At 34.6% G+C, this 12,696-nt stretch overlaps 3 protein-coding genes across 3 annotated transcripts; 1 reads left to right on the top strand and 2 right to left on the bottom strand.

Annotated features, from left to right (window-relative positions):
• Positions 1-322: 322 nt before the first annotated feature.
• Positions 323-358, bottom strand: Tsp_06055 (conserved hypothetical protein; the record flags this gene model as incomplete). Its single annotated transcript, XM_003380319.1, has 1 exon — positions 323-358. A coding segment is annotated over exon 1 (36 nt), but the record flags the coding sequence as incomplete, so codon positions are not given.
• Positions 359-2,651: 2,293 nt separating this feature from the next.
• On the bottom strand, positions 2,652-7,279 carry Tsp_06056 (putative phorbol esters/diacylglycerol binding domain protein). Its single transcript, XM_003380318.1, has 13 exons — positions 7,242-7,279; positions 6,690-6,864; positions 6,425-6,601; positions 6,293-6,373; positions 5,537-5,756; positions 5,342-5,448; positions 4,525-5,277; positions 4,281-4,406; positions 4,111-4,217; positions 3,834-4,031; positions 3,159-3,768; positions 2,850-2,981; positions 2,652-2,735 (listed from the first exon to the last, which is right to left on the bottom strand). The coding sequence occupies exons 1-13, from the start codon at positions 7,277-7,279 to the stop codon at positions 2,652-2,654; spliced, it is 2,808 nt and encodes a 935-aa protein (XP_003380366.1).
• Positions 7,280-11,093: 3,814 nt separating this feature from the next.
• Positions 11,094-12,207, top strand: Tsp_06057 (hypothetical protein). Its single transcript, XM_003380317.1, has 2 exons — positions 11,094-11,147; positions 11,947-12,207. The coding sequence occupies exons 1-2, from the start codon at positions 11,094-11,096 to the stop codon at positions 12,205-12,207; spliced, it is 315 nt and encodes a 104-aa protein (XP_003380365.1).
• Positions 12,208-12,696: the final 489 nt, after the last annotated feature.

The raw sequence follows: 12,696 nt of genomic DNA, 5'->3' as shown, positions 1-12,696 counted from the left end.
TAAAATTTCTATGCAGTAAGCAAGTAGTCACATGAAGCTGTTTAAGTGACATTTGCGGGCAAAAGCTGCTAGATCAATGAAAGTGCATGTTAGCTACTGCAAAGGTGATTTCGAAAGACCGTATTTTAATAATGGATAAACACTGTGCACACTGTGTATTTAATCACACTTAATTGTACGGAAATTTGGCGTTTATTAAGTCACCTATCATCTCATGTTGAGAATTCTTTATAGAGAATATACTAAGAAATTATGCTCAATATCGATTCTCAATTGTATTGTTAAATGATTAAAACTTAAAAATGAAAATACTGCAACTTACTGCTAAATTCGTCATCTTCTCATCGTTAATGTTCATTGTCTTTGGATGTTGATTGCAAAATTATTTTTCAGAAATTATTCCAAAAAATAATAATGAATAAAAAACAAATTTAGTATTTGGCATTTGATATTGGTCTTCAGTGAATTTTCCAATCACAACGCACCGCTCTCATACACGGACGACCTCAAAATAAAATTATTTCCAGTATGTCAATAAAGCGAACGTCCTCGTATGCAAATTTTTATTTCATTTGTTTCTGCTGATAAATGAGACTAGTGCGTATTTTTCATTGCGCTTTATTTACTTAACTAATGCACTCTGTTTGAAGAGAAAATTCAAATGTAGCTTTGCCAAACATATAAAAACTTCTCTTATTAAGGAAACTGTCATTTCATCTTTTTACTAATTATGATTTGAATACTAAAAACAATATAAGAAATAATATGTATTTTCATTTTATATTACATGATAAATTGCAAGAAAGCAGATAACATAAGGATTTGAAGAAATAATTCAAACAAAGTGACAAATTAAACAAATGATGGTCATTCGAAAATTCAGATTTGACCTTGCAATTTCAAATTCAGTCAAAATATAAACTATCTATCTGACAACGCCATAACAAAAAATTGACTTAGCCAAAATGCGCCCCCGCATGTCTTAACTTGGGATTTCAAAATTCAAAAATGACCTACATAAATGGAACTCATTGCAAAAAAATAAAAAGCATATGGCTGCGCATTGCGACAAACTTAGCCGGAGAAACGGTCTCTGATGATGTAGAATTATAAATTAATATAAAATGATAATAAAGTTAAATAACTTTCGGTATGGAAAACAACAGTTTTTCTTCCATGCATAATAAAAAACACTTGGCGCTTAGGGATATTTGACCTGTTCAGCTTACAAAGAAATTCAACGTTATATGCAAGTGTAAACTGAAAAATTGAGCGTATTCTACAGTAAAATGGCACAAAATGACAAATTGAAATATCAATATTTTGAAGCTTCAAGTGCACATAACTGAAAAGTTTGTGAAAAAAAATGATGATATAATTGCATCTTTATGAAATATTTTATTTGAATTGCTTTTTTACAGCAATTCAATGCTATTTCGTAGTCGAGAAGAAGAACATAACGAGAATTATTATTGTGTAAAGTTCTAACTCATATAATCATTTTGATGTGATTTTAGATTAAAAGTGGTAAAAGGTTTTGTTTGCTCAACGTACTGAAAAGCTGCCACAGTAGGAATTGTTTACCAGAAAATGTATGCAAATTTTTATTCCACTGCTATACGTATGTTAGCGTGGCTTTAGTTGCAATGGTCGTTGGCCTACGGTGTGCGGTGCGAGTGCGATGGCGTTTTCAATGCGATGACGGACGAAGAATAGCAATAAAAATGGCTTTGTTTTTTTATTTATTATAACATTATTTCATTAAATTAATTCTTCTACATTTAGATACAGAAGAATAGAAGATGAAAATGGACGTCCAAGAGGACGAGGGTAAGTTTGGTAAGTACAATTTGTTGAGTTAGGCTAATTAGTTAAACTTCACTGAGGAGTTCTTGAGTCTGTAATTTATGTAATTATCGAGCATTTAATTTAGATATTTGTTAATTAGAGTAACTGGATGTAGATCATGAGTAATATTATTTAAATGAATTTGAGTGGCTTTCCGCATTTGAACGTTTTCACGTCCCATGCCTTGTCGAGTTGAGTTTAGGGTTCATTTGCGGAAAGAGAAATGGTTGAATAATTTGTCGATCATTTCAAAGGACAACAATTTTTGAGCATAGTGAGTTGGTAGCACCGCTGTAGTTGCTATAGTTATTAGAATAAGCAAATCATTTGAGAATAGCAGTGCATGGTTAGGAGGAATGTGAGATAGGGCGGTGTGCAGGAGTTGGACAATTTGGACAATGGTCATGAAAACTTCTTCTTAAAATGCAATACGTAACGGTATGTTTGTTAGCAAATACAGAAGCAAGGAGTAATGAAAATCGTAACGTTAAACTTGTACAGTAAATGCAAATAAATGTGAATAGCTTTAAAAATAAAATTACCACAGTTCAAAATAATAACGCTTCATTTGCAAATTCCAAACAACAAGGTTTTACTTTTCAAAGTGATTAAAAAATGATTGCACCCACCAACATGGAAAAGTGAACAAGCAAACGAGAACAAACAAATAAATAAATAAAACAAAATTCGACATGCAAAGCTGATGCAGTGCAAAACAGAACATGAAAGAGTAACTGAAACAAACAATGTATTATGTATACCGCGCATGTAAGAAGAGAGTCAGTTTATTTATTGCCAGTGTTTCAGCTTTTTCTTTCCTTTTCAGCTTTCATGTTCTGCATTTTGTTCCGATTCTTCAGTTTCATTTTCTTGACAATTTTGCAAACCTGCACAATAGTGCAACATCAACACAGCCAAACCCTATAAATAATCAATTACAATTTACGATTACAATTTTAATGCTAATAATAATAAATAATAAATAGCCAAATACGACAAACCTGTAACGTCTCGTCCAATTTATTCAACTTTTTTTCCAATTTTTCATCCGGAGCAGATAACTTCTTCTGCTGTTGCAAAAATTGCAATCGCAAATTCGATACTGCATTGATTTCCATTTGTAATTTGTCAATCTGAAAAAGCACCATGATGCTTGAAAAACGATAATAAATCGACTCCGGTAGTTCTGGATCATGAATTATGAATATAATATATATATATATTACTTGTTGATTAATTTTCGCTTTTCTCTCTTCCAGTGGTATGTCGGAAAATAGGTTCTTTCCCGTAAGCTTGGCTGCCCGAATAACGTGCTCGTTGTACGTGCCGCATGGAGTGTACAGAATGGACGAAGTCACCGAATCGTTCGGATCATCGCAGTCGCCGGAAGCCAACGAATTCAGCAAGTTGTTGTATTCGTCATTCGACGCCGACTCTCCTTCCAAATCCGCATCCCCCGTCAGCAGCTTCATCTCAAGCTGGCCATCGGTGGACCTCTGCTGCGACTTGTCCGAGCTATTTTTCACCGGCGCCCTGTTGAAGCGCAGACTGGCACGGTTCAATTTTATATTAGCCAAACGCTTGCTGACCGCCGACTGGACACTGGCCCTTGTAATCCCGGTCCGGGATAGCGGCGCCGGCGGCTTCTCGTCCACCAGGGGTTCGTCGACGTAGGCGGCCGCGTCGGTCCCCTCCTCGGCAACCGTGGCGTCGTAACTGTCCACCACTGAATCTTTGGCCGTCGCCTCCAACACTTGACCACAGCCGCCAAGCAGATACGCTTTGGACAAGCATTTTTTGTGAATTGCCGCCAAACAGACGGCGCATTGAAGTGCACTTTTGAGCCAAATTTTCTTCGAACACACACAACAGAACGGATATTCTTGGAAACTTTTCGATACCCACTGGTGATCATCTTCGCTTAAATATGTGAAAAATTTCACCATCAAAACGAACAAAAAACAAAACAATGCTTAAATTATTACCGAGAAGAAGCCGACTGGTCTTTGGCACACGGCTCGACAAATTCCTGCGCTAAAGATGCTTGCTTATTCGCATCCATGCCAAATTCGCTGAGAACAGTTTCACAACTTTTCGTCGGATACCACTGAAATATCAGCGTCATTGCACCGAAGCAAAGCTGAGCGTCGAATCCTCGATGACGGCTGAGTGACTTCAACTCGCTACAATAAACAACATCATCATACGAAGAAGCAATTTTGGGATAAGTCAGTTAATTGAAACAGTATCTGTATTTTTTACGCTGGCAGTTTTACATCGGCAGCAGATTTTAAAGCGAATTTTTCCAAATGAATTCTCGACTCGGTCAGGGAACATTCGTACAGTACTTCGGGCAGAAATACCGGCACCTGAACAGAAGATAGCTTTCCTAGACCATTCGAAATGCAACGACATTATCATGACTAGCATACGTATGCCAACGGAGAACGACTGATTGAACAAGAATCTTGTGAACTGGAAACCGTATACAATGAAATTGTCAAATAAGACCAATGTTCTGTCAATGGAATCACCACTGGATCGTGCAAAACAAAATCCTGCAATCAGACGAAAGCATCTTATTTTCACAAGCAATATTGTTTCTCGATTTAAATGTTGATTTTAAAAAAGTACTTATGCATAATACATCATCATCACATCTGTGTGATAACTTACCGACGCCAATGATATTCCAGATACAGTTTTTTCGTAAAATTCTCGATTATTTCCACCATTACATGTGGCTGTTTTGTTCAAAGTTGGCATTTTAGCAGACGCTTCGCCAGTGCTATTTGTTAACTTGTCTGCCATTTCAACACAGTCAGCATTCAATATCTCATCGTCTATATTTAACACTTCAAAATCATCGTCCGAAGTTCGAAACTGCATTTCCGAATCCATCATTCCAGGATAAGACCAGCAACGTTTACGTGGGCTAGATGTGGCTTCAGCTTTGTTCAAATCAGCACTTTCGGCGTTACCATTAGTCTTATTATTTATTTCTATTCGACAAAAGTCCCCAATTGCTGCTGCGCTCGAAGAATTTTCCTCTTCACTTGTGGACAACAATTCAAAACAACTACGAGATCGACGAATTGAATTCTCTTCATCTTGACAATGATGTCCAACAGTCATCATCATCCGTGGACAAGATCTTCCATTGTCAATCAAACTTCCACCAGTATGCTGATTCTGTTGGACACTGACCGTACGTTGATGATCGCTGCTGTCCAAAGTTCGTTCTACGAGCAGATCATACTCAAGCGAGCCATCGGAAAGAAGCTTCATAGCTTGACGTTCCGAATGAACGCTAATGCCATTAATTGAAAGAATCACGTCGCCAACATGCAAATCACAACGTGCCGCTGGTGACATTCTCTGCACATCGACAACTGTTACTTCACGACAATTCTTTTTTACACAAGTAATCTTGAAAAAACAAATTCTCATTCGATTAATGGAAGAAGTTAAGAAAAAATTATAGTTCATCAACCCTGCGTAACGTCAGGCCGGCAGTTTCTTCAGCCATCAGCTTCTTCAGCTTCACCACCAGCGCAAATGGCAAATTATCTTCCGCACTCATACTGGCTAACTTGTTTCCTTGAATTCAATGAATGCTTAACAATCAAAAATGCTACAAATTGGCATCAACTATACAAGCATGATGCCGATTAAAAGCACAAATTACCGACATTGAATTGGACAATTATTTGCGTGTGACCAAGCGGCGCGTTGAGCACGTTCAAACCGACGCATTTAATTGACGACATGCACAAACAGCCAGTTGGTCGGATGAAGAACAAATCTCGATGTGGAGGGAACGGCCGGTGACGGGGATTTTCAAAAAATGGAGTAAATCGAATACGATACGCAGGTAGAACGTGCTTTTTGCGAAGCATACGTCGAAACTGTAACAAAACAAACGACAACACTGCAAAAAGTTCAATTGAAGAAAATTTGCATACAATTTCATTTTTTAACATTTTCCCCCATACACTTTTTATTAATAACAATAAATTTCTTTGAAATATATGTCAGCCAGAATAAACACACATGATAAATTGATGAAAAACATTAAAAAAAAACCTTCTCTCCTATTCATTATTTGTATGTAATGGAAAAGCGAATAAAAGAAATTAATTCATTTTACATGACAACAACAAAGCTGAAAAAAAGCATACAGAAGATATAAAAGACCATTCATTAGAAATACGATTAAAACTAACCACGTTAAAATCAATATCATTCCAAATTCTGCACGTTAAATTTATCAACACATGTACGTACGTGAATTGAAATTGAAATTGTTAATAAACAAAAAATTACCATTTACTGAATCAATTTCCACAAATATAGAAAAGGGGATCATTTCTTGACTATACCAATTGTAGAATCAATCGTTGGGCAAAATTCAAAATCAATGACAATAAAAAACGTTCCTTACTTGAGTAATGATGAGAGGAACAACTTGTGGTAAACTTCGTTTTAATAATTTCGAATCGATATCAAAGTTGATTCGAGGTTCCTAAATTATTGATTCTTATTTTCAAAGAGATGAAAGAAGATCAAGACAAACTTCGGTGAATGCAAAACTCCAATGCGTGAAAGGTTTCTTGGAAAAGCGAATTCTCAGCTCTCCACTGATTCGAGGAATTTTCACCGACAAACACGCATCACTGTCGATTATTGTTACAAAATTAAGCGAAATATCAAAACCGCCAAAATAATCGACATCCAGCACAATTTCTACATCCTTAAATAAATATTGAAATAAAGAGAACAATTTGCAAATAATAATAATAATAATAATAATAATGAAAGGAATTATTATAAATTTAAACTTCAAAATAGTCTTCATTTTCGGATAGTTGCACGTGGCCAACATGAGCAGATTTGATCAAAGGGAACTGAGAACCAATGTCAAGTCGGACGATGCGTATGTCTCTGAGTACTTTGCTGACGGCAAACTGAGAAAGTAAATCGTTGAATTCCAGTCGAAGTTTCTTCAAAATCCATCTGAAAAAAAGCATTTGCATATTTCTTTTCAAACAAAATGCCCACATTTCAAAAATAGCATATGCAAATTCTGCTCTGTTTCCATACCGTCGTAGACGTTTGCTATCTTTCAGCTCTTGGAAAAGAAATTGTAATAAAATGTTCAACGATATGCAAGTTTCTTTTTTTTTCAAATTTTCTGACAATCCGGGGCTGATCAAAAGTTGCTTCAAGTTCTTAGCAAATAAACGAACTTATTGAAAAATACTTGATGAAACAAATTAAAAATTACCGTCGGCAGTCGAAAACTGCTCAACTGGGGCAAGCTGCGAATAGTCGAATTCGTCGGTGGTGAAGAGGAGGCATAAACAAACAGAATTTGTAAGAAAACTGCAAACAAGCCGCCCAATACAAAGCTCAACAACAAATTCCACATCGCTGAAAACCAATTCTAAAAAATCAAAAAAAAAATACATTTTTAATAAGTCTATTAAATTAAATAATGATCATTCGATGAATGTGCAGTTAGTCTACAGACAATAAAATAAAACAGGCATTGATAAAACAACACTATTGAAGGAACTGGTCCGAACGTTTTTACCTGAAAACAATACTTACCGTGTAAAGCGTGCAAATCGGTCGGCAGCTTCAATTTATTCTTGTGCAATCATTCAACAATTCAACAATGTAGTAACCAATATAACGGTGGCATTTCATTTGCATTGTTAAATTCGACTTTCAAGGTTTAACGCTTTCAGCGTTGCTCTCTTCTTATACAGCACTTGCATTGTCAATGAATGCAAGAAAAAAAGCCATAACATGAAACAGCCCAATGCTATCGTCTCTCTTGCTGTAAAGATGTTGAATAATGTACAGTAAGAAAAGTATATTCAGGTTACATGGATCGTATAAAAAAATTAAAATACACAATTCACAATGTAGAGTTGAACACAGATTTTTACAATCAAAAATTTTCGATAAAATTCGTTTTTACAAAACAATCCAAATATTACTCAAAAATATATGCAAAATTCACCAGTGTATAAAGTAAATTGAAATAAGCTCGAAACATTAAACAAATGTTTCAAATTCAAATAAATATAGATGTGTATATTCAGTTTTCTTCTCAATTTTCAGACTATTACAAATTTTGACTCTCCACCTGCATATTATCAAATGAAATGATCACTTTCAGCTAAATCGACTTATTAAAAAGTGACCGTCATGCTATTAATTTCCAAAAAAAAGCTTCCATTTTAAAAACTGCCTATTTTTCACATTCTGTTTTGCTCATCAATCTATTGAAAGACACAATTATTTTACGTAGCGCATTCTCCTTCAACCGTGTGTACTGTGGTACTTATTGTTGTAAGCCTGAAATTCTGTAAACAATTACAATTTATTTATCTAATGCTAATATACATTTGAAGACTGAATTCTTCGCCAAAGTGTGTATAACATTTTCACCATTTTATTATGCGCACATTGAGCGTAGTTTCTTTGAATAAAATGATTCGCGTATATTCAAAGTAGGATTGTTCAAATTGTATTTATTCAGCTTCACATAATACTTGCAAATTATGCATACAGAAGAATATGAAAAAAATTAATTAATAATCTCATGCAGAACTAACTGTATTTTAATGACAGTCGTCAAAGAACGTTGTGAAAAAATAAATTAACTACTTATCATGAATTAGAATAAAAGCTGAAAATTAAATCAAGTTTAGCAGTTTGAACAATGACGCACAATTAAACAAAAGCATCACACGCTCGATGAAGCTGATCTGTGGTTCTTCACAGTATTACAAAGAAATAGTTCCGGTCAGCTAGCGCGTTCAATGATCATGTGAAAGTAACATACATAGATCAGGTTGAAATTTCTTACATTCATTATAGAAAAGCAGTGAAAAGAATTCCTGATTATGAACTTGTACAACATTATATTTTTAATCTTAAATTCTATTTAACCATTTCTAGAATAGATAAAAGTATAAAAGCTATAAAATGAAATTTATCGATATGTTCACTGAATGTATTTCTAGAAAAGTGTTGTCCTAAGAATTTAAGTATATTTTAAAAAAATATTTGTCATTCATATGATCACAAACAATATTTCTAAAGTTAAAATCAAAGTCATTTTCAACGAGATGAAAAAAAAACAATTCATTTCAACAACATCATTGAATTATGTTCAGTTAATTCATTAAATTTGCAATGCTTCTATTAATAATTTGCATTAAACAGAGATTGAATAATATTCACACAATTGTCAGTATGAGATGACGACCGAAAAACAAATACAGTGCAATTATGAAATAAATTGCTGGAGAAAAATTATGACAAAAACGGTGAATAGGATTTCACAGAACAATGTAGAAAAGCGGAATAATGGTGAGTTGCAATTTTGACAAACAAACCTGATCATCTATGCCTAGTTCAGCTATCCGAGCTTTCGATTAGCAGCAAATTGAATAATGCAGTGACAAAAGGTGATTCAAAGCAAACGTTTCACTGCAGCTATCTCATATCGCTCAGCTAATTCTATTTCATCGCGAGCTAGAAGAGAAGAACTTCTCTCCCACCAAACGTTGAAATTATCAATTTACCAAAAGCGATTTATTCAAAATAAATTTAACTAAAAAAAACAAATTTTTTCAAATCAATGAAACAACGTTTTATGCATTTTCCCACTGAGTCACTGCTGTGTTGTAAATGTTGCAAAATAAACATATTCCAATAGTAGAAAATAATAGCTTCGAATTTTCTTTTTTTCTTACATGTGAAATTAAAGAGAAAAACGAACGTTACAAAGCTCAATGCAAATAATCTATTTTTGCACTGATGCCTGAGAGAAGCTAGTTTAAAAATAAATTTCAGAGAAAATTCAATCAATCGCATAACATACAGCACTGGTAGAAGTTATCAAAATTTGCAAATTTTCGATAAAATTTCCATATCTGATAACAAAAGCAAAGAGATTTTAAAGTAATGAAAATTAATTTTTTTTTTAAAATAAACTCCCATAATTAACAGATTGCGATTAGTTAGTTTACTGAGAACATTGATTTTGTTTAAATTGCTCAATTTTTGAATATTTCAAATTTTATCTGATCACTCTGCTTAATCATTACTGATCGACAAATTTCACAACTGAATCAACATCGATTATGACGTTTCGAATTGGCCTCAAATATGATTTAGAAAAAAAAATGTTTTTCACGCAAATCATTCAAAATCCAGCAATTTCAATATCAGTTCAATTTCAGAAGAATTAAAATTCTCTTCAAGATTGAAAGTTAATTTTCGATACCATCATCATGTATGGATACCACTTTGTCAGAAATTGTCAATATCTACTGTATTCTGCAGTTCTACTGAAATCAAGAACAGAATCATCAAAATTAGCGGAATATTTTAATTAGCAAAACTCTTGAACTTGCAATAATTGAATTTTTACGCAGCATTTGTGATTGAGATTATTATTTTGAGATGGGCAAATTTTATTCTTCACCAATTTTCAACTAGAGCTACGGTGAATGGAAAGTGAAAAAGCGAAAGAAATTGCATCGGGCAGCAGTGGAGAAGTGCAAGTTTGTTTCATATTCTGTGCTAATCTTTTCTTTTTCCACCACAATGCACCACCTGCCCAATGTTGAAAATATTGTTGCAAAATGCCAAAATTTATACGCTTCACCAAATCATACAATCTTAGCAGCAAATTGATTGATTCGAAACGTTCACATCAAACAAAATAAAAAAAAATATATATACAAATTTAAATAAATATCTAAAATAATATAGATGTTGTTACAATTTTTGTAATATTTTTGTTCGTTGTTGCCATCGTTTGACAATTTGTAACTATATTTTTTGCTTTTTTATTTGAAACACTGAAAATTTTTTTCAAAATTACATTTTCTCAGTTGCTGGTGAAAAAATAATAAATATTATTTCCCTCGTTATTGTGAAAAAAAACTTATAAGAGAATAAAAGAAAATCCCCGCTGTGAATTTGTAATTTATGTGCGCTGTCCGTGAAAAGATGCTTCACGCTGAGCGACAGAAGAGGAGAGGTAGGAAAGAATAGACGGATGACACTAGTGAAATAAGAAGCAAGAATTACGTACGCGTCAAAGTTTATTTAAATTACAATTTGTTCACTATTGTTATTTGCTCTGATGGAAGACGTGCATTCTGTCATGCCAAATGCATTTTCAACATCCGGTCGTATTTGCAATATTTTTGCAAATGAAAAAGCCAGTTGACCGTGGAAACAAGAAGCTGTTTGTCGCTTGTGAAGCAGTGAAAAATTGAAAAACAAGTGCCAAAAGGAAACAGCACATCGTCCGTGAAAATGTTTCTCTTTCAAAAGATATGCGAGAAAGATGAAAAGAAGAACAAAGAGAAAAAATTACAAGGAGATACAACTCCCTCAGGGTTGGGAACAATTTGCAAAAGTTGTCAGCGTTGTTTCGGCTTGTGCATGCATGCATGCACGCAGCTGTCGTCGAAAAATTCAACACAGAGACTAGGCCGCACCCTCTGCTAAAATATATGCATAAATATACATTGGAAAAAACACATTAACATGCTCAGTGGAGTGGAAAAAGTGACAACAGCTTTCCTTTAGCCAACAAGCGTTGAAAATTCCCCGTCAACGTTGTGCAGCTGGTGAACAGAATGGAATGGAAGAGAAGGAGAAAAAAAATGTCATCCTCAAAGCAACGTTTCAATAAAATGTCACACTCTCTCTCTCCCTTGCCTCTATACTAAGCCAGATGGTAAACTTTTCCCTGGGCTGATATTTGCTTAATGGTCATCTCAGTGGACTGGTTGTTCAAGCTTTTTCAAAATAGCAACGAACATCTCATTCGCTTGTAATTTTCCAAATCCCAAATTTTACAATTAACAATAATTGGTGGATTTTTTTTTCTCTTTGATATTTCTTTTCAAAAAAAAATTCACATCCTACAATTGATTGATTACATCGACAAAATGAATGGATAAAAAGCAGCAGAGCAGCAGTTTTTGGTTGGCGTGCTGGTGGTGATGAAATAATGGTTAGCGTCCATCCTCTGGAGAGTCGGCAGTTTTTATTCAGACAAGAAAAATCAGTAGAGCGCGTAATCGACCACTGACCAATGTCCACAACAATTGGTTTGACAAGAAAATTTTTACAAAACGCCAAGCCTCGCACGCGAAACCAATCGCACGCATGAGTCGACAATCGGTCCGCGTACCCATCTGGCTCACGACACCCTCCGACACCAACCCATATGCTTTGCCAAAAGTCGCCAACGCCCGTTTGGTCATGGTCAGTCAGCTTTGGTCAGATTGGTCATCTGTGATTCCACATCTGTGAGGATGTGAAAAAAAGAAAGAAGAGAAACGAAAATATTCATCATTTTCCAATGCTTGCTTGTAGCAATAGGATGCTTGCTTGAGTTTTACTGTCGCCGATGGCGGAATTTTATACCGCTTAATAGTGATGATAAACACGTTCAATGTGAGCGAGCATATTTTTCATCGAATGGAAAATTGAATCACTCACTCACTAGCTTGGGCAAGTTCGATCAAGGTCTCCGCTTACAATGTAAAACTATCACCGATTCTACTTTTCATCGATCAACCAATATGCAGCACCTGATGAACATTGTACAGTTATTGTTCACATACCTCCCCATCGTGCATTTGCGGTGAAAAGCAACAGTAGAGTTGGATCTATTGTTACTTTTGATGTTTTCACGAATTATGATATTGTCAATGGAGAATGTCAAAATTGGAAACGAAAAACCACTTGTTATTTATTCATGAAACAGGTATTATTTAAATTGTTTTCAACTATTCGCAA

The sequence above is a fragment of the Trichinella spiralis genome (genome assembly GCF_000181795.1).
Source record: "Trichinella spiralis strain ISS 195 chromosome Unknown Scfld2, whole genome shotgun sequence".
NCBI classification, from domain to species: Eukaryota; Metazoa; Nematoda; class Enoplea; order Trichinellida; family Trichinellidae; genus Trichinella; species Trichinella spiralis.
Note: the sequence above shows the minus strand (reverse complement) of the source record. Positions and strands in the feature narration are given on the sequence as shown.